At 40.1% G+C, this 20,715-nt stretch overlaps 2 protein-coding genes across 5 annotated transcripts in view; both read right to left on the bottom strand.

Annotated features, from left to right (window-relative positions):
- The window catches only part of ADSS1 (adenylosuccinate synthase 1), a 56,986-nt gene extending 56,151 nt beyond the window's left edge, over positions 1-835 (bottom strand). Inside the window, exon 1 of the mRNA XM_040412778.1 lies at positions 599-835. Coding sequence (XP_040268712.1) covers positions 599-772 — 174 coding nt within the window. The 5' untranslated portion in view covers positions 773-835. The remainder of the gene's footprint in view (positions 1-598) is intronic.
- A 7,328-nt stretch (positions 836-8,163) lies between these two features.
- Positions 8,164-20,715, bottom strand: part of INF2 (inverted formin 2) — a 74,761-nt gene continuing 62,209 nt past the window's right edge. The window contains exons 20-23 of one of the 4 annotated variants that reach the window (XM_040412471.1): positions 19,062-19,217; positions 14,503-15,609; positions 12,583-12,636; positions 8,164-9,665 (exon numbers count right to left, since the gene is read on the bottom strand). In XM_040412471.1, the coding sequence (XP_040268405.1) occupies positions 12,584-12,636; positions 14,503-15,609; positions 19,062-19,217 (1,316 nt within the window). In that variant the 3' untranslated portion in view covers positions 8,164-9,665; position 12,583. Of the gene's footprint in view, positions 9,666-11,136; positions 12,637-14,502; positions 15,610-19,061; positions 19,218-20,715 lie in introns of those variants that run through there. The other 3 variants (XM_040412473.1, XM_040412474.1, XM_040412472.1) reach the window with 3 other exon arrangements.

Genomic DNA, 20,715 nt, shown 5'->3' with positions numbered 1-20,715 from the left:
AAAAACAAGTACTTTTTTTCTCTTAAAGGGCCCTGGGGGTAGGCGCCCATTGCAGGTGTCCATAGCCTTTATTGGCATAGTTTATATTAACAAAATACATAATAATAAGTCAACTATCATTCAAATAACAAAATCGAAAAAGAAAATTCCGATCAAATTCAGGAAAAAAATATAATTTTTTAAAAATAAATGTTTGTTTTAGGTCAATATATCTGAGAGTTACCCAGGCTGAAAATCACACACAGCACCACAATTAATGATTGATTCTAAGGCCTGGGAACACAAGCCCAGTGAAAGTTAGCAACAGGGAGATTACATAACGATAACATTGTACAATGGCTCTTAGAAAGCAACGTCAAGGGCACAGAATTAAGTGAATGAAAGAAAACAAAACACAAAAATGCTACATAAATAACATACAAAAATGAAACGTGTAAAATATACACAGAAGAACATTAAACACTGCACAAGTAGAAAAGTAATTGTATGCACTTCCTCCGATTTAAGACAGACACGGTGTGGAGAAGAAAGGGTTAAAGCTAGGGGTCACTGTGGAAGAGGACCTTTAAGTTAGTGGTTTCCCACCTTGGCCACATACCTGACACCTGCAGACAATATCAGCATCTGTAGCCAGCAGATCAACCACTTTGCCTTTCCCTTCGTCCCCCCATTGAGCCCCCAAGATGACAATCACTTTGTTGCCCAAATCATGCCGGGGTCTCTTGTGCCCTCCTGCAGTGCTGCGGTCGTTGGAAGACCGTGTGCCAGACATGGCCGGGGCTGAGCGACTGCTGTGCTGTGTGTGCCCTACTTCAGTGTCACAAGACACTCTGGTGACAGGGAGCTAAGGGGCAGACAGAGGGAGGTGAGAGAGAGGAGGGAATGAGAAGGGAGGGGGAAGAGCAGATATGTGTGCCAAGGAAGGAAGGAAGGGGGGGGAGAGGACCAAGTGCTGAAAACATGGAGGAAAGCAGGTGCTCAAGGCAGGGCTGGCAACTTCTGCAAGTGACAGGAGGCAAATATTTATTGTGGTTCAAAAAGATAAATATAAAACAAAAAAAAGCAAAAAGATTTTTTAAAAAAATACAAACATGTAAGAAACAACATACAGTGTTGTTAATTCCAAGACTATAAGAACATGCAGTAAGTGCACATAACATACCTGATTGTACATGTCCATGCTGCTGCAGACCCTCTAGTTCAGGCATGGCCAACCTGCGGCTCTCTAGCTATTGCAAAACTACAACTCCCAACATGCCCAGACTGCCTACAGCTATTAGCCTACAGCAAGGCATGGTGGGAGTTGTAGTTTTACAACAGCTGGAGAGCCACAGGTTGGCCATCCCTGCTCTAGTTGAAGAAAGAGCAAACTGGTTGATGGACATGATGCGTACTCTTGACGTAGCTGAGCTATGTTCTGTAAAGTTCTGGAGAACCTGGGTCAATGTAGCTTATCATGTAAGCCCCAGCTGTTGCAGAACCTCATTTGTGAAGATAAAAGAGAAAGAACTCTATACCATTGGTTGATTACACAAAGCCTTCCCTTGCATTTTCCAGAGTGTTTCTACTGTCTACCGGTGCTGGGGAATGTAGTGGGACATTCTGGATAAACTGGAGTTATGTACTATCTAATCAAGCAATCAATCAATCAACTCCAATATCTGTCCATCTATCTCACTGTTCTATCTATCTATCATCAAGTGGTGCATCTGCCATAGAGGCAAACCACGCAACAGCTATGGGGCCCTGCGTTGTACTGCTTCTCCCCTTCCCAACATAGATTCACTGCATTTTGCATCAAGCGCCACTAGGGGAACTCAGTTTCTAGAGATTCTACAGCTTTCACTGATTTCAATAGTAACTGTATACATTCCTGTGGACTGAGCTCCCCCTAGTGGCAGCTGCAGGCAGACAGTTTTATAATATACTGTGTGAAGGGAAGCAGATTTATCAATGTTTTATACCAGTTGTGTGGTGTAAGTACATTGAGATATGCAGTATTTAAAATTAGCGCCATATTTATGAAGCACCTGCTCCATTTTTTCCAACATACAAGTCGGATAAAGTGGGTGAGTAGGAGTGTGAATTTTCTTCCTCTTAAAAATAAAATAAAATGTAATACATTTTTCATAAACTTGTGGAATTCTGCTTTACATTCTGCGTTGCCTGGGAGTGTTTGACGCATTTCTATTATCTATGGGCTTGCGTTAAACTTTTCCGGTTCCGTCCCAGGGGCTCAATACCGGGAAAAAACTGATCAGTTTTATCCTAATGCATTCTGAATGGAGAGCAATCTGTTCAGTATGCATCAGGATGTCTTCAGTTCAGTCACTGTACGGTCCAAAATACCGGAACACTTGCCGGAATGCCGGATCCGGCATTATTTTACAGAAAAACGGATCTGCGCGGGCGCAGACCTTTAAAAATGTGAAAAATATAAATAAAAACCGGATCAGTTTTTCCGGATGACAACCGGCGGAGAGATGGTTTTGGTATTGCAATGCATTTGTGAGACGGATATGCATCCGGATCCGTCTACAAATGGTATCCATTTGCATACAGATTGCTGGATCGGGCAGGCAGTTCCGGCGACGGAGCTGCCTGCCGGAATCCAGCAACGCAAGTATGAAAGTACCCTAATACAGTCAGGTCCATAAATATTGGGGCATCGACACAATTCTAACATTTTTGGCTCTATACACCACCACAATGGATTTGAAATAAAACAAACAAGATGTGCTTTACCTGCAGACTGTCATCTTTAATTTGAGGGTATTTACATTTAAATCAGGTGAACGGTGCAGGAATTACAACAGTTTGCATATGTGCCTCCCACTTGTTAAGGGACCAAAAGTAATGGGACAGAATAATAATCATAAATAAAACTTCCATTTTTTAATACTTGGTTGCAAATCCTTTGCAGTCAATTGCAGCCTGAAGTCTGGAACGCATAGACATCACCAGACGCTGGGTTTCATCCCTGGTGATGCTCTGCCAGGCCTCTACTGCAACTGTCTTCAGTTCCTGCTTGTTCTTGGGGCATTTTCCCTTCAGTTTTGTCTTCAGCAAGTGAAATGCATGCTCAATCGGATTCAGGTCAGGGGATTGACTTGGCAATTGCACAACATTCCACCATTCCACTTAACAAAAACTCTTTGGTTGCTTTTGCAGTATGCTTTGGGTCATTGTCCATCTGCACTGTGAAGTGCCGTCCAATGAGTTCTGAAGCATTTGGCTGAATATGAGCAGATAATATTGTGCCCAAAACACTTCAGAATTCATCCTGCTGCTTTTGTCAGCAGTCACATCATCAATAAATACAAGAGAACCAGTTCCATTGGCAGCCATACATGCCCACGCCATGACACTACCACCACCATGCTTCACTGATGAGGTGGTATGCTTAGGGTCATGAGCAGTTCCTTTCCTTCTCCATACTCTTCTCTTCCCATCACTCTGGTACAAGTTGATCTTGGTCTCATCTGTCCATAGGATGTTGTTCCAGAACTGTGAAGGCTTTTTTAGATGTTGTTTGGCAAACTCTAATCTGGCCTTCCTGTTTTTGAGGCTCACCAATGGTTTACATCTTGTGGTGAACCCCCTGTATTCACTCTGGTGAAGTCTTCTCTTGATTGTTGACTTTGACACCCATACACCTACCTCCTGGAGAGTGTCCTTGATCTGGCCAACTGTTGTGAAGTGTGTTTTCTTCACCAGGGAAAGAATTCTTCGGTCATCCACCACAGTTGTTTTCCATGGTCTTCCGGGTCTTTTGGTGTTGTTGAGCTCACCGGTGAGAATGTTGCAAACAGTTGTTTTGGCCGCGCCTAATGTTTTTGCTATCTCTCTGATGGGTTTGTTGTGTTTTTTCAGCCTAATGATGGCTTGCTTCACTGACAGTGACAGCTCTTTGGATCTCATCTTGAGAGTTGACAGCAACAGATTCCAAATGCAAATAGCAGACTGGAAATGAACTCTGGACCTTTTATCTGCTCATTGTAATTGGGATAATGAGGGAATAACACACACCTGGCCATGGAACAGCTGAGAAGCCAATTGTACCATTACTTTTGGTTTCTTAACAAGTGGGAGGCACATATGCAAACTGTTGTAATTCCTGCACCGTTCACCTGATTTGGATGTAAATACCCTCAAATTAAAGCTGACAGTCTGCAGGTAAAGCACATCTTGTTTGTTTCATTTAAAATCCATTGTGGTGGTGTATAGAGCCAAACATGTTAGAATTGTGTCGATGTCCCAATATTTATGGACCTGACTGTATATCTATCTATCTTTATGCAATGTTAGGACAAAAAAAAAATCAACACATTTTCTGCAAATAAATAATTTATTAATAGGCAGTTTGCACTTTGAAAAAAACAATTACAAATCAAAAAAGATATTTTCCAAAATACGGATATATACAAAACAAGCAACTATTTAACATTTTATTGGATAATAATTATATATACTTCTATAATTAGTAGATAATACCAGGCCGATGCAGCATATGGGATAAGTATCTTTAGGGCAGTTCTATTGTTTAGATCTGAAGTGATAGAAGGTCCTATGGGGATGATGCCTCTTATATTCTCTAAGTGAGGTGGATGGGAGAAGAAAAGAGGATGCGCATTGGTTTCGTGTGCTTAGAATAACAACCTGTTCTGAGTTTACTATCCCTGTACAGTAAGGTATAGTTGTGTTCAACATAATAGCAGTCAGACATCACTAACCTGATCAATCACTGTTTTTGGTAGAAATTATATTTCTACATGTCAAATAATTTACTAGCAGGTGTAGTAGAATAATAGAAATCCAAGAGTCATGACATGCATGCTGCTGATTCTGTGTAATTCAATCACTTATTGAAAGGGGCATGTTCAAAATAATAGCAGTGTGGAGTTCAATGAGTGAGGTCATTCATTCTATGAAAAACAGGTGGCAATTATTGCCCTTATTTAAGGAAGGAAGGCAGCAAATGTTGTACATGCTGATTACAGTGCATTTCTCTCTGAAATTCTGAGTCGCTCCAGACATTGTTCAGAAGAACAGCGTACCTTGATTAAAAAGGTTGATTGGAGAGGGAAAAACATATAAAGAAGTGCAGAAAATGATAGGCTGCTCAAATAAAATGATCACAAATGCTTTAAAATGGCAATAAAAACCTGAAAGACGTGGAAGAAAGCGAAAAACTACCATTCAAATGGATAGAAGAATAGCCAAAATGGCAAGGACTCAGCCAACAATCAGCTCCACGAAGATCAAAGAAGGTGTAAAGTTACCTGTGAGTACTGGTACTATTAGAAGACGCCTATGTGAAGCCAAGCTATCTGCAAGAAGCCCCCGCAAAGTCCCACTGTTGTAAAAATGACTTGTGCCGAAGAGGTAACAATTTGCCAAAGAGCACATTGACGGCCTAAAGAGAAATGGCGCAACATTTTATGGACTGATGAAAGTAAGATTGTTCTTTTTGGGTCTAGTGGCCGGAGACAGTTTGTCAGAAGACCCCCAAACACTGAATTCAAGCCACGGTACACTGTGAAGACGCAAGCATCATGATATGGGGATGTTTCTCATACTACGGTGTTGGGCCTATTTATCGCATACCAGGGATCATGGATCAGTTTGAACACATCAGAATACTTGAAGAGGTCTTGCTGCCTTATGCTGAAGAGGAAATGCCCTTGAAATGGGTATTCCAACAAGACAACGACCCCAAACACATCAGTAAACGTGCAACATCTTGGTTCCAGACCAACAAGATTGACGTTATGGAGTGGCCAGCCCAATCCCTGGATCTTAATCCAATAGAAAACTTGTGGGGTGACATCAAAAATGCAGTTTCTGAGGCAAAACCAAGAAATAGAGAAGAACTGTGGAATGTAGTCCAATCATCTTGGGCTGAAATACCTGTTCACAGGGGGCAGAAGGTGGTGACTCCGAGCAGCACAGATGTCCAGCAGTTCTCAGAAACAGAGGTTGTACAACTAAATATTAGTGAAGGGATTCAAAGCAAAGCAAAATCTTCAAACATTTCTCAGTTTATATAGTGAATGTTTGAGTTTGTAAAGAAGAATACAAACACTGCTATTTTTTTTTTAACAGTCTAATATTCACTTTTCTTCACTTTTATTTATTTATTTCACAAATTTGATATATTTTTCTTCATGTTTTGATTTGGAATAGAATGTGTAGTGTTCCCAATGCATTTGTGTGTATGGAAATCGAAGCTATTAGAAGGATTTTGAGCTTTATTCACTTTTTTAAACACACTGCTATTATTTTGAACACAACTGTATCTCCTAAGTATTCGTAGGGAATATGATAAAGGAGTATGTATCATCCTTAAATCACTCTTTATGGATGCAGGTGCCCCGTGTACTTACTCTTATGGCAGGGTCCATGGTGTAGAGCTGTTAGAAAGGGCCCGTCACAGTTTTTCTTTGCTGGAAGCTACAGGACATCTCCATTCAACTGTACAGAGCAGGTTGCAGTTTTCTGCAGAGCTAGGTGACAGGGAAACGACACAGTGCCATATTAGTGCCGAGGGATTGTCATCATCAGGATCAGTGGGGGTCCCAGAGGTCACACCCCCCATGATCATACAGTGATGACATATCCCTTTATGAAATGGGATTTTTCAGCTTTAAATGGCTTGCAAAAAGTTCTAAAGTTGTCCTCTATCCAAAAGATAGACGAGAACCATCTGATCGTCACAGGTCCCACTACAGGGGCCCCTGCCGATCATCAGGGAAATGACAGGTTGCACATGCTGCTGCTCCACTCATCTCTACGGGCGTACTAGCCTTGGGCTGTGCTCGGCTATCTCCAGCAGTCCCATAGAAAATTAATGGAGCGGCAGAGGACATGTGCGATTTGCCGTTCCATTTATTTGGGGGAATGCGGTAAAATGTTAAAACTTGGCACAACCCCTTTAAAGTAAAAAGCCTAAATGTATTTCTACTATTTTGTTTTGGCTTCTCTACAGAGCACCCCATGGGTTTTTTTTTTATATCCCCCATGCGTAGGAGACTGATCTAAATTGTACCTACAATGCTCAGTTGTTTTGCTGATTTTCACGTGACCGTTATTAAAAGTGCTCATAATTTCTTTGTGCAAGCCGAACTTACAGTCCCAACCAATCAGATCACTGGTGAGATTTATAAAGGGGATGAACGGGAGGAAGTTAATAAGGAGACCTAAGATGGACAACACCTTCTTAGAAGGAAGCCATGCTGAATGCTGCAGCTTCTGTTACCTTGGTGCTCAACTAATATAACCAGGGAGAACTGTGCGGCTGATCAATTCCTCTATAGCTCTTCAAATGTATGGCTGACCATATAACACATGGCCGTGTTGAGCCCATAGATCTTTGCTAAGGCTCAGTAAGAGTATGGAGGGTCCCAAGTAAGTGGGCCTCTATGATGTCCCTAAGCTCTAATCAGGTGTATGGGAAGTGTTGTCCAGATGGGTCAACACAATAACTTTCAAGCTGAAAGGGTCCAGAATTGAAAAATCCTCCACAACCTCTTCATTCTTGAGACCAACGTTGGTCAAAACTGCATGTCCCCCATAACATGTCTTGGAGCCAAAATATTGGGGTGCCTATACACTTTAATGCACTGAACTGCCCATTATAATTGGATGGGGAAGCAGAACCTCACATACGGCCATGCAAACAGGTTCTTTGGGGCAAAGCCCCTGCCATGCCCAACATCACCTTTCATCATGGTAATGGTAATGCTTCATTCATTAGCCATTCATTATTTTATTCATTATATAAAGTGCAATTTAGCATCTGAAAACTTTTTTTTGATGGTTTTTGTTTTAATAAAATGCCAGATACTTATATAAAGATAGTGATTGTCCTAAGTATTTCCCTATCAGTTACTATTGTATAGCAATCTTCCCCTGCCACCACTACAGGGGCTCATGCACATGACCGTATGTATTTTGCAGTCCACAAAACATGGATCCGAGAAAAAAAAAAGGCATCTGTATGATGTCTGTGTTGTATTTGTATGTTTGTGGATCCATTGTAACAATGCCTGTCCTTGCCTGTAAAACGAACAAGAATAGGACATGTTTTTTTTTTTTGTGGAATAGATTTGTGGACATACGGACACAGAATGCACACAGCGTCATTTCCGTTTTGTTTTTTTTGCGGCCCTGTTGAAATGAATGGTTCCGCAAAAAATAAATAAAATGAACGGACACAGACTAAAAAAAAGATACGTTTTTTGTGCATGAGCCCTAAGGCCTTCAGAGTTTGTACAATAAAAAGATATATACCTTTTTTTTTTGTTACACGTCAATGTGAGGGTTTGGACACCCCCTTCAAATTTGGAAAAGCAAAGCAAAATCTTTCGAAAATTGTTTCTCTCACTTCCACTGTGGTCTAATGGCCCCAGATACAACCAAGTCCCAGAAGTAACTTCAAAGTCAATACATTCTTTGAAAAACATCCTAAAACATTACTATACATACTTCTATAGCATAAAAACCTCCAGATTGCCACCATTTCTGGTCATGGTACTCCTATAATTTAGGCAAGGAGACAAAGTAGTCAAAGGGTGCATCATACAATGCCATCTGTGAACATTTCCACAATATATTCCCTGGATCCTTTACCCATGTTAGGAAACATATACCCGGTAGTCTACTTTACTTCTTAAAAAGGTCTACCTGGGTCAAATTGTTTTTGGCCATTACTTTACCATTCACGTCCTGATTATATATTTTGGGGCAATTTTCTTCTTGGCAGGAACCCATTTTTGTTGCCCATGGTCATGAATTTGGCAGCATCCATGAGTTTCTGATACAGGGTAGAAAATGTCATGCATGCTTACGGCAACACCTCAAGGGTCCAGACGTGTCAGAGTGAAATCCACAGGATAGAAGATAACTATCAGATCGGTGGGGGTTCTACTGTTGAGACCCCCACCGATCACTGCTCTCCTGAAATGACCGGAGCAGACGGTCACACATGCGCATGGCCACTCCATTAATTTCTATGGGAGTTCTGGAGATAGCCAAGCGATAGAGATACAGCGCTCACCTACCTGCAGAATTTTCATAGAAAGGAACCGGCCCCTCTAGTCATTTCAGGGGAGCAGCAGGGGGCATGCAGGGGATACGAGGCCTACAAGCTCGTGATTGGTGGAGGTCCCAGTGGTAGGACCACCACCTGTCTCATAGTTATCCCCTATCCTGTGGATAGGAGATAATTCTTACTTACCAGAAAACCCCTTTAACAAAAGGAGCAACTATCTCAATTCTAATTCTAATTCTACTAAGTAGAGACCAAACTGTAACATCGAGCACAGAGCTCTTATAATTTGGAGTAAGGAATTCATACAAAAGACTTTACAAGAGAAGGTTTCATTTTTTGGCCGGAGTAGCTAGAGAAACACATGGCCTTTTGAGTCCCATTACTGTTATGAGTTATTTTTTTTTTTCCAGATATGCAAAACCCTTTTAAAGGGATCTGTATAAAGAAAGAACATTAAAACGCTATATACAAAAAGTTGAAAAACAAAAAAAAAAAGTTATATACAGCAAGTTTCCCAAAAAGAATTTAAAGAATTCTAAATGTAGGCAAACGGAACAGATGACAGGAGTTTTCCAAGATCTTCACTGCCTGGGGATATTCTTTGTTCTGAAACCTATAATAGAATAAAGGGAAACTAATCAGAAAACAAACGTTCAGCTTTTGTATTCTCCTGATGGGAGCATCCCAGAACTTCTGATAGATCCACTTTGACAGACATTTGGTAAAACAGAAGATGACAAAAGCAATTTTGCTGGATCGTGGAGCAGGGTTCTCCCATTCATTTGTAAATTCACAAATATGTTGAAGCGCTGGCATTTTCCCCTTTCTTCCTTTCCAATATGACCTTTCACTGAAGGGAAACCAGTACGAAAGCTGTAGCCAGTCTGACATTCACAACATTTTGGAGGAGATGCCGCAGAACAGATTTTGTCGGTATTGAAAGCCATGTGTTATACAGTATGTGGCCTTGCAAACTACTGCATGTAAACTAATTGCCTTGCATGTGGAAGTCTTGATGCTCAAATGGAAATTTCAAGAGAAAAAAAAAGGCCAGGATGGGTTTAGATTCTGCTCCTCGCTGCACTGCATCTGTCCTGGTCCAACATGCATGAAATTGCTGGAAACTCCCACTAAACCAATCACTGGCCACAATGAAGACCCATCTCAGCCAGTAAATGGTAAGGTGGGGTTTTCCAGCCATTTCCTGCGTGTTGAGATTGGACCAGAAAGTGGAGTGAAGCAGGAACGGGAACAGACTTAGATCTCGTTCACATTTCCTTGTCCATCGTAAGTCACTGAAATAGACATGTAAGCCAACTATTACCCTGGACAGTGAATGTTTTTTTTTTTTTTTTATCATTTTAGAATTTTACAATTTGGGTAAAATGGGAATCTATGGGTAGTAGTGGGGCATTATGGCCATTATATTTTTACCATCTTTGCTCATCTTGGGGGCATAGCTAGAATAGGGTCATTGCTTCCATGATACAGATTAAACAAAAGAGACAAAAACACAAAGGTACTGTTGTATGTAGACGTAAGATGTCAACACTGAACATTTTTGGAAGTATAAGCAAAGGGAAATATAATCTGAAATTTGACACATAATGAATATTATGTACAGTAGAAGAACGAGCCAGTGGGGTTTACTAGGCTACGACTTGTCAATCATATATGTCAGAAAAGTCACATTAGTGGGGGCCTGATGGCTGGAACCCCCACCAGCACTCAAAAAGAACAGGTCTCGGCAATGGGACCCATTGACTGTGTATATGAGGTCACTTTTCTATTTAGCGGTTTATGGAAAGGAGTTCACTAATGAAGGGTTATAAACGGTCTAGGGTCAGAAAAGCTAAGGTCCACTTCACTTCAACAGACCCATTTGAATGTCTGCATTAGGGTGGTTTCACTCATGCAAAAACACTATTAAAGTTTTAGAAAGCTTTAGTTGTTTTTTTTTTTTAGCTAAAGTCAGAGGTTGATTCAAAATGAACAACATAATGGAAGAACAACTTATTTTCTGCCCTGCTAGAGCCACTTCTAGCTTTGGCTCAAAAATTGCTGTGGTGTTTTTCCCAAAAATTCTGTCTGTGGACGTTACATGATGCTACTGAACCAAACCTAAATCATCACAGGGTTATACAGTGATCAAAGTTTGGAGGTATTTAACTGCAGAAGATCCATACCTTGTGGGATGTTAAAATGTGGCCTGATTAGGCTAGGGCTACATGACTACATAACTTTTGTCACATCAAGTCTCAGACATGCCTCACGACTAAAGGAAAAAAAATTAAAAAAATAAAGATTTTGGCTTGTTGTCCGGTGACTATTTAGATTTCTGATTTGCTTGTGAACAAAACAACCCCCCCAAACAACTTACATGCCTCAAGCAAGTTGCATGTGACTTTCAACCAAGAATCCAGCAGGCTTCGATTTTTGCGCAGTCATGATGCAGTTTGTGTTATGTTGCGTGCCGCAACATAACCACGTTGACATGATAGATGCAATTTCACAATGCAACATTATGATCTTCATGTCTCTCGACCAAAGTCTCCATGTAGCCATAAACCTTATAGTTGTCTGAAACCTAAGGTCTGTTTTGCAAAGATGCCCAGCTGACTTGGTCATACTTGGCTCTAATTGATAAAAATCAAGACTACCCAATATCATTGGGACATCCAATCATGTTCAACGTAAAAGCAAGTTTCACAATTCAATGTCCAAGCAAAACAATTTTTGAGAAAATCCAAAGCCTCATATTGAATTTTACCCATCACCCTGTGAGCAACCTAAAGAATCATATTATCAGTTTATATTAATGAAGTTTAGCTATTCACTTGGAAATTCCAAGTGAATTCAGATCATTTACATGAATACCACCACCCTACATTAAATTTAAAAATTATTGTATTCTACTCATTTTGGGCTAAACATTTTTCAAATTGGTCTTTATTAAAATATTTTCAGGAGTTGTTGTGATAGAGGTAAAATGTTAGTGTATTTGCAGACTGATACTCTGTTTATTGCGAGTCCCAATCTGATGGGTCCTGTATAGCTCTCATCTCTGATCTCCTGAACTTTCATTATACCTAATCTATTATCAAACTGATAATATAGTTTAAATGAGTGTTTATGAGGCTGAATTGTAACCCCTTTTTTAAAAAAAAAAAACAGTTGAATATTTTTTTTTTAATAAAGACCAATTGCAAGAATGGTTTGTAGCCCAAAATGAGTAAAATGCAATCAAAGAAATTGCCCTAAAGTTGTCTATAGCCTTTAAGTTCTTGAGATGCCATCACACCCACTGGCCGTTCCACACTTGATTAATCATCATTGGATTGGGAGCAGGAGACAGATATAAGCATCAATTAAATTTATAAGTCACGTAATCAAGACACATAGAATACAAGTAGCTGGACACTTAAGGGTATGATTAGTCTTGTCATTTAATTTGTAGGAAGGGTATGGAGTGAGTTTTTGTGGACGTATGTGACATTAGTTGACAAAGTCGGCTTTACATCTATACATACCTTACTGTACCACACAACTCTTTGTTTTGTGTGTGCCAGAGTCAACTCCAATCTCTGTTTTGTGAGAGAGAAAATTGAGTATCGCTATAGACACAATTACTACATTACTGGTGTTAGGAAAACCATCCAACTTTAATTTCCTCTTCTAATTATCAACCCATTATCTATAGGACATCTGATATTAGAACATCTAAAAATAGTCCAATCCCTCATCACACAGGCAGTGCTTGGCACCTACTGCTTGCTACCGGAATGTCTTAAAAATGATGTCCAGGATCAGAAAAACAGACAAACCGTGTTGCTTTTGTCCATAGGCTCTCTCTGATATTGTAATTCAGCCCTACTCACTTTAAAAAGGTGTGAGCTGCTGTATCAGATATGGTCAATGGACAAGAGTGGGTTGGTTTCATTTGTCTCTGATCCTGAACAACACCTTTGATACTGCACCAGAAAATGACATACATTATTAGATGCTAAAGCAGTTTGTCATGACAACTAAGGTTAATTAGGACACATTGAGTAGTTTAAGGGCCTAGAATAGGTGACTGTTACTTAGATGGAAGTCTCTTTAAAAAGGGCCAGACTTTACAGATTCTAGAATTTTGGGTTTTGTAAGTTCTTACACTGGCGCATCATCGCTCATCAGATTTCCTATGTAGACTGGGACAGTACTAGCAGTGTCATCTCACTATCATTAAAGGATGGGGGATTTAAAGATGAGCAATTGTACTAGGCTGTCTCAAGCAGTCCCATAGAGTTGAAAATACAGCTGCTTGATTCAAACAGGGAAACACAGTGTCTCCATTCTCATGATTGGCTGAGGGTCCCACTGCTGATCAGAAGCTTATCTCCTATTCTATGGAGAGGGAATAATTGATCACATTAGTAAGTTTGGCCCCATTATATCTATTCTACATTTTTAAATAGAGGATAAATTCCCTTCAAGAAACTTTAAAAAAATAAAATAAAAAAATTGTATTTAAAGGGATTCTGTCATCTGGATTTTGCCTATAGCGCTGCAGACATGCGCCGCTAGCACATCTGCAATATATGGTACATTCCCCATAGCTGTGAGTGCTTTTATTTAGGCAAAAAAACGATTTTATAAATGAGGCAAGAGCCCAAAGGGATGTTACTAACGTTTCTGGAGCCCAGCCACCCCCACTGTGAAGGAGCCCAGCACCGCCCTGCAATCTCCTTGCTCCCCAAGGTCACCAAGTTTGAGCGCCGTAATCTCGCGCATGCGCGAGTATGCGGCATATCAGTGCCAGCATAGTGTTCCTTCCCTGTGCTGGCATCAGCCTCAGGGAACGAACTGCGCATGCGCTAGCTGCGAGATTACGGCGCTCTAACTTTGTGACGTCCGGGAGCAAGGAGGAGATTCGGGGGATGCAGGTGGTGCTGGGCTCCTTCACAGTGGGCGTGGCTGGGCTCCAGAAACGTTAGTAACAGTCCCTTGGGCTCCTTACTTGCCTCATTTACATATATAAAATTTTTGCACAAATAAAAGCACTCACAGCTATGAGGAATGTATATTGCGGACGTGCTAGAGGCGATCTAGCAGCGCATGTCCGCAGCTCTATAGGCAAAATCCAGGTGACAGAATCCCTTTAACACTTGAAGGGAATGAGGACTCCAATATGTGCCATTGGTCTTCATCACTAGAAATGGGTCTCTGGGAATGAACATCTGGTTGAGGTGCTGATGAGCAAATATTTATTTTATCAGTAAATAACTTTTTTTTTAATCTCAACTAAATCTCAAAGTGGTGGCTTTGGTCAGACAGAATTGTTTCATTTAAGTCCATTAATGTGTGAAGTTACTGTAAGCAGATGGTTTGGTGTTGTATGGCAAAATAACTGAGCTCCTAAAATAATATAGTATGGAAAAATGTAATATAAAACATTTTGTAAGATTTACCTTCTATGTTTTTTGAGTTCCTTTTTTTCTTTTTACTTTTTGTTGAGCTCCTTTTGACCTTTGATTCAGCCGAACTTTGTAACTCCATTGTCGTTTCATATGATTTATTAATAGAGCCATCACTTAAAATATTTTCATTGGCTTGAGCGACGACTTCAGGTTGTTCTTTGCTGTTAATTGGCGGAGGTCCTTCAACCGACCCATTTTTTTGAGCTGGCAGGGAAACATCTGTAGTTTCATCATTCTGAACTGATTGAGGAACATCAGTGGCTCCATTGTTCTGGACAGGGACAGGTGGGAGTTTATCAGTGGTCCCATCAGCATGGATGGATGTGGATTCATCAGTCATCTCTTTCCTTTGCACTGAAGACAAATCAACAGAAGTCCCATTCTGTTCCTCTGATTTGGAGACATCAGCAACCTCACTCTTCCCATGTAGTGGGGAACCATCCATTTTCTCCTTTTGGTCTGTTGAGGACACCTCATCCTGTTTATTATTTTGAACTAAAACAGAACTGTCAACCAATGAAGAGATTTCCTTAGAAGAAACATCAACTGACCCCCTTTCTAAAGCTAGGACAGAGTCAGTCAATGTTTTTTCGTTTGTTGCAGAGTGTTTATAGGTTTCATTATTCTGGTCATGAGGAACATCTTTCAAAAATGTTGTGCTTTTGGAGTCTACTTCATCAGCTTGACATTGAGGTTTCTCCATTTTACGCAAGGAATTCTGTGGTGGCACCTCAATATCCTGGGGATGCGTTGTATTTTTGGCTACAACACTGGTACTATTTGAGGCATCAGAAGATAATTCTTGCTTCACATTCACAGGAATAATCTCTTTGTCCACATGAATACTAGAAGTTGCTGTGGTCAAGGTTTCTTTTTTATCATTATTTCCAGCACAACTTTGTGCAGCTTGAGTGGCCTTACATGCATTTTCATCTACAACTATGTTATCTGATGGCTGACCCAGAGGCAGGTCCCTTTGGTCTTTAGTGGCCTCAATGGCAGGAGATGGATTGGCGCTATCGTTACTATTATCAGTGGGACAGTCTTTTATACTATCCGTCTTTTTTGAGTCTTCATCCTTTACTTGCCCTGGTTTGCCTTTGTAAAATAGGATCAGATACTACTTTTAGGTGGCTTTATGTCAAAAGCAACACATGCACATAGATAACTTGGTCTCCACAGGGTTAGTTGACGTATCTGTTAGTCATGCACACCATTCACAAACTTGGATAGAAACTTTGCCATTTGTGCTCATGCAAGGTGCCTGCTCCAAGCATAAAATTTACAATAAGGCCTCTTTCACATGAGCGATACGGAATGGGCCAAAGTCTGTTTAGTGAAAAACTGATTTTTATTTTATTTTTTTCAAAAGTTGAATCAGTTTTGTCCGTTTTTTTTTTTTCCATCCAGACTGCATCCATTTTTCAGGCAATTAATTTCTATGGGGCAAGGGCTGTGTGAAAAAAATTGTGCAATATAGAACATGCTGGGATTTTTCTGAATGTAACAATGCTTGTGTGCCTATACCCATTGCAATGAAAGAGTCAGGATTCACTTTGGATGCTCTCCGTTCACAAAATAGAACAAATCTGGATGGAAAACTCACTCATGGGAAATTAGTCTTATTCGATAAAAAAAGCAAAAAAAAAAACAAACCAAAAAAAAAACAGTAAGGACCAAGTAGCAAAAATAATTTTATTCCTTTTTGGCATAGGAGGTCTCGACTGCCTTTCAATAAATTAAACAAAAATTCCTAGTTCTATGGTGACTACCCATGACACAATCTTAAATTATTTTTATTTTTTATACAGCATTTGCTGTCGATATGTATAAGGCATTTTACACTCACGATATGTATTGGAACCTGACTTTTTTCAAATAATATGCTCTTCGTCTTCCATATTTTTACATACTGCTTTCTAGGATATTGAAACTAATTTTCTTACTCAACCCAAAAGGAATGTACTCAGCATAAGAGGTCTTTTGAGGGAAAAAAAAAAAAATACTTTAAATAGGTTTTCTGAGACGTGATGACCAGGCCAACCTTAATTTATTACATAGGTACGGTGCCATTCAAACAGTGGTGACTGTGCCTGGTACTGCAGCCTAATTCCATTCAACCCATCTGCAGTACCAGACAGGGCCACAACCACACGTATGATAAGGAATCTATGGTACTCCAGTTGCTTTTTACATGTTTTAATCACAAACGTGTCACACATAGACGGTGCAATTCATATCCAGGTAAGTATATTGCGTTTATATAGTGACTTTTAATCCCAAAATGTTTTGGTCATATATGACATTTATCGTGGGAATCTGGAAAAAGACGAGTAGGTATTCAATATATATGTTTTCGGGATAGGAAAGATTATATACAGGGAATTAGAACAACATCGGGTAAGAAAAGGAGAGAAAACAAGTCCAAAGAGGATGCCCAGAGATGAAGCAACCTAGGTACATTGGTTAAAATCATATAAAATATGGTGCAGTGGTGTTCGAAAAATCTAATATACAATGCCAAAAAGTCTGGTAACAAGATATAAAAATATCACATGATATGAACCCCAAAGGTATGGCAACATATAGAGAAATATGACAAAACATTTCTACATATGTTGCCATATCTTTGGGGATCATATCAGGTTGTCATATTTTTATATCTTATTACTCACTTTTTGGCATTGTATATAGATTTTTCCAACACCATTGTACCATATTTGATATGATTTTAACCTCTCTGGGCATCTTCTTTGGAGTTCTTCCTTTTCTGGACGTGTTCTCTCTCTAGGCATCTTTAGACCTGTTCCTCTTCTGGACATGTTTTCTCTACGTTTCTTAGCCTACGTTATAATTATTTCACAGTATATAATATTCCAGATTCGAAAAACATATATATTGAATACCTACATGTCTTTTTCCAGATTCCGTTGATAAAGGTCATATAGACCGAAACGTTTGGAGATTAAAAGTGTCTATATAAAAGCAATATACTTATCAGGATATGAATTGCACTGTATCTACGTGACATGTTTGTGCAGTGGCATACATTCGTCATATCTGACATATGACTTCCAGTCCTCTAGGAGCGCCCTCAAACAGTTAATTGGAGTGCAGATCACACACATCTACTACAACTGTATGTATGGCGCTGTGCCCATTTAAACAATGAAAGGTGCCTTTCCTCCTAATCAGATCTTCACTGATTGAACACTGATGGGCTTAGCCTATGAATAGGTCATCTGTATTTATGTCCCAGAAAAAAACCCATCAACCATCAAATAGGCAAAGCCACGTGTTCACATTAGGGCTCGTTCACATCTCTGTGCTCATCCAGTTCCTGGGGAAATGTTATATATAGAAGGGAATATGAAAGTAAAGGGGTTGTTTCACGTCAGCAAATGGCATTTATCATGTAGAGAAAGTTAATACAAGGCACTTACTAATGTATTGCGATTGTCCATATTGCCTCCTTTGCTGGCTGGATTTATTTTTTCCCATCACATTATACACGGCTCGTTTCCAGGGGTTATGACCACCCTGAAGTCCAGCATTGGTGGTCGTGCTTGCACACTATGGGGGGAAAAAAACTCCGGCCTAGGCGCACTCCCATGGTCCCAGCCACCAGAGAGGCCGGCACTTTTTTCCCCCCATAGTGTGCAATCGTGACCACCGCTGCTGGATTGCATGGTGGTCATAACTCCTGGAAACTAGCAGTGTATAATGTGGTCAAGCCTGCAAAGGAGGCAATATGGACAATCACAATACATTAGTAAGTGCCTGGTAGTCACTTTCTCTACATGATGAATACCAGTTGCTGAAAAGAGACAACTCCTTTAAATAAGCTTTGTTGAGTGAGCCTATAAGGTCCGTTTTAGATTAACCTTATTTGGCCTCCTTTTTGGGTTTCTAAGACCATGACCCCCGAAGCTCGACTGAACCAAACTCCGATCACGATACGGTTTGGTAGAATTGTGGCCATAAAATGCAGCTACAGCTACCTGAAAATGGCTTAAGGATACATCTAGCGGCCCAGGGGCGAGAAGCGAAATATCATTCTAAGTACTTAAGATATGAAAACCTACTAAGGCAACATAGGTTAAATAAGGTCATACTGAGAGGCAACACATGTTCATTTGACAACTCATTTCATTTTTTGAAAATATAAGTGCTCTCACTCTCAAAATGTATATTTTTTTTTAAGTAGGAAAACAAAAAAATAATATCTGATCTCATGCACATTTAAATCATGCAGCATTATGTAGCATGTATGAAACAGGATCAAAGAAGCAAAAAGGAATTTAGCAACAAAAGTACATGCAAAATGCAAAGCATTTTTTTAGAAATACTTTGCTTATGGACTTTTTAGTACTTTTTTTTTTTTTTAAACAAAGCAGGTTTTTCAAAAGAATTAGTAAGGGAATGGAAGGCATGCAGTCCACAAGAAGCAAGTCAATTTGATTAGTCTTTTTTTTTGAAAGCCAAGCTTGAGAGATGCATTCGCATAGGCGACAGAGCTGGCCCCCTGGGAAAAGTTACAGTCATTTTACCATTTAGATCGCTACTCGAGTTCCTTTGAGCATCCTCAGAATCTGGTTTGCTTTTCGCAGTCTTTCGGAGCTGGAAACCTTTTTTGATATCGGCCAGTAAAGCATCAATGATACAACCTTCTTCTATCTTGGGCCCTCCTTTGCGAACTTTGCAACCAAAAATTTTAAAAAATAAAAAATAAATAAAAATGACATTAGTTTAGTTTATTTTTTACGCAATTTGTGTAAATTACAAAATGGCAAAAACTAAATAAAAAAACATAGAAAGAAATAAGCGTCTGAAAAATCTGAAAATCTCACGCGATAAAATGATATTTTAATTTAAACAAGTCAAGTGTAGATAGATAAAAATAATGAGAAGTAACGTATAACAGGAAGGGGTCCATGGAGGGTACTTGTCCAAAACAAAGTATTTTTGTGACTGCTATTTATACAACCTTCATCATACAGTCCATTCAGTAGGTGACATGTGGTTTTTGGTAAATTCAGTACCTTACTTTTAATCCAACATCGATGGGATCTGATAGGTACCAACCTATGCAATACCCCAGACCTAGGGGTATCTGCAATTGCATTGTATAAAGTTGTGCATTATAATGTTATATATTTCATATTATTTGGCCATAAGTTCCAGTAAGGGAAGATATGGTTGGTAAATGGCTGGCAGGAACAGGGCCAACTACCCTGTTCCTCCTCTTCCTGCCAGGAAGTGAAGTTCTTGTGTAGCTACAGAGAGGAGTGGAAGCACATGCTAGAGCTCCTACTCCTGGGAACGACTTATTCTTCTAGGAGAGCAGCAAAATTCGGGTTCCAGAAAGCACCTGAGTGACAAGACAGCAGAGTGATCTGTGAAATAGAGCTTTACAGATACTGCTGCAAGGTGAGGGACTACGGCTCAGGCACCCATACCATCTCTAAGCCAGACAAAGCTCAAGTCTGAACCTTACATCACATTGGACACCTATACCCACAAATGTCAATATACAACCATCCAACCTATCACCATACCTCCTCAACTGGTGCCAGAAACTGCACTTTGAATTTGCTGCTAGTGGATGTACCGCAAGTTATATTTTGTACTAAGTAAAAAGAGAGACTGTTAGGCCCCTTGCAGACTAGCGTTCCTCCCGCAGCGAGTCCGCATTGCCGCACCCAGCCTGACCTCCCATCGCTGCCGGGAGTCACATAGCATCATAAATTAATATAATGCTATGTAACCCTTACAGTTCTGGAATGTATTGGATAACACTGGCAGCATTATGCCATTGTTATCCAATTCATTCCAGAACTGTAAGGGTTACATGACATCATAAATCAATATAATGCTATGTGACTCCCGGCAGCGATGGGAGGTCAGGCCGGGTGCTGCGATGCAGACTCGCTGCGGGAGGAACGCTCGTCCGCAAGGGGCTTTTTATACATTCAATTCAGGCCTGATTCTACAAATTACATTTCCACTGCACCGATCCACAGGGAGCAACGGCATGAGAGCGTACACCGTGACACATCATCTCATCAAGGCCACTACTACCACACCCATCCTCTGCATTGGCTCCTTCGGGGGCTGGCTGCACACTTATTCTAGATTATTGGATGGTCATAGAAAAATATCTAAAACCTCAGCTGAAATGTGGTAGACAACTTTCAGGATGAA

This window comes from Bufo bufo, chromosome 11 (genome assembly GCF_905171765.1).
Source record: "Bufo bufo chromosome 11, aBufBuf1.1, whole genome shotgun sequence".
NCBI classification, from domain to species: Eukaryota; Metazoa; Chordata; class Amphibia; order Anura; family Bufonidae; genus Bufo; species Bufo bufo.
This window is presented reverse-complemented; position numbering and strand designations above follow the sequence as displayed.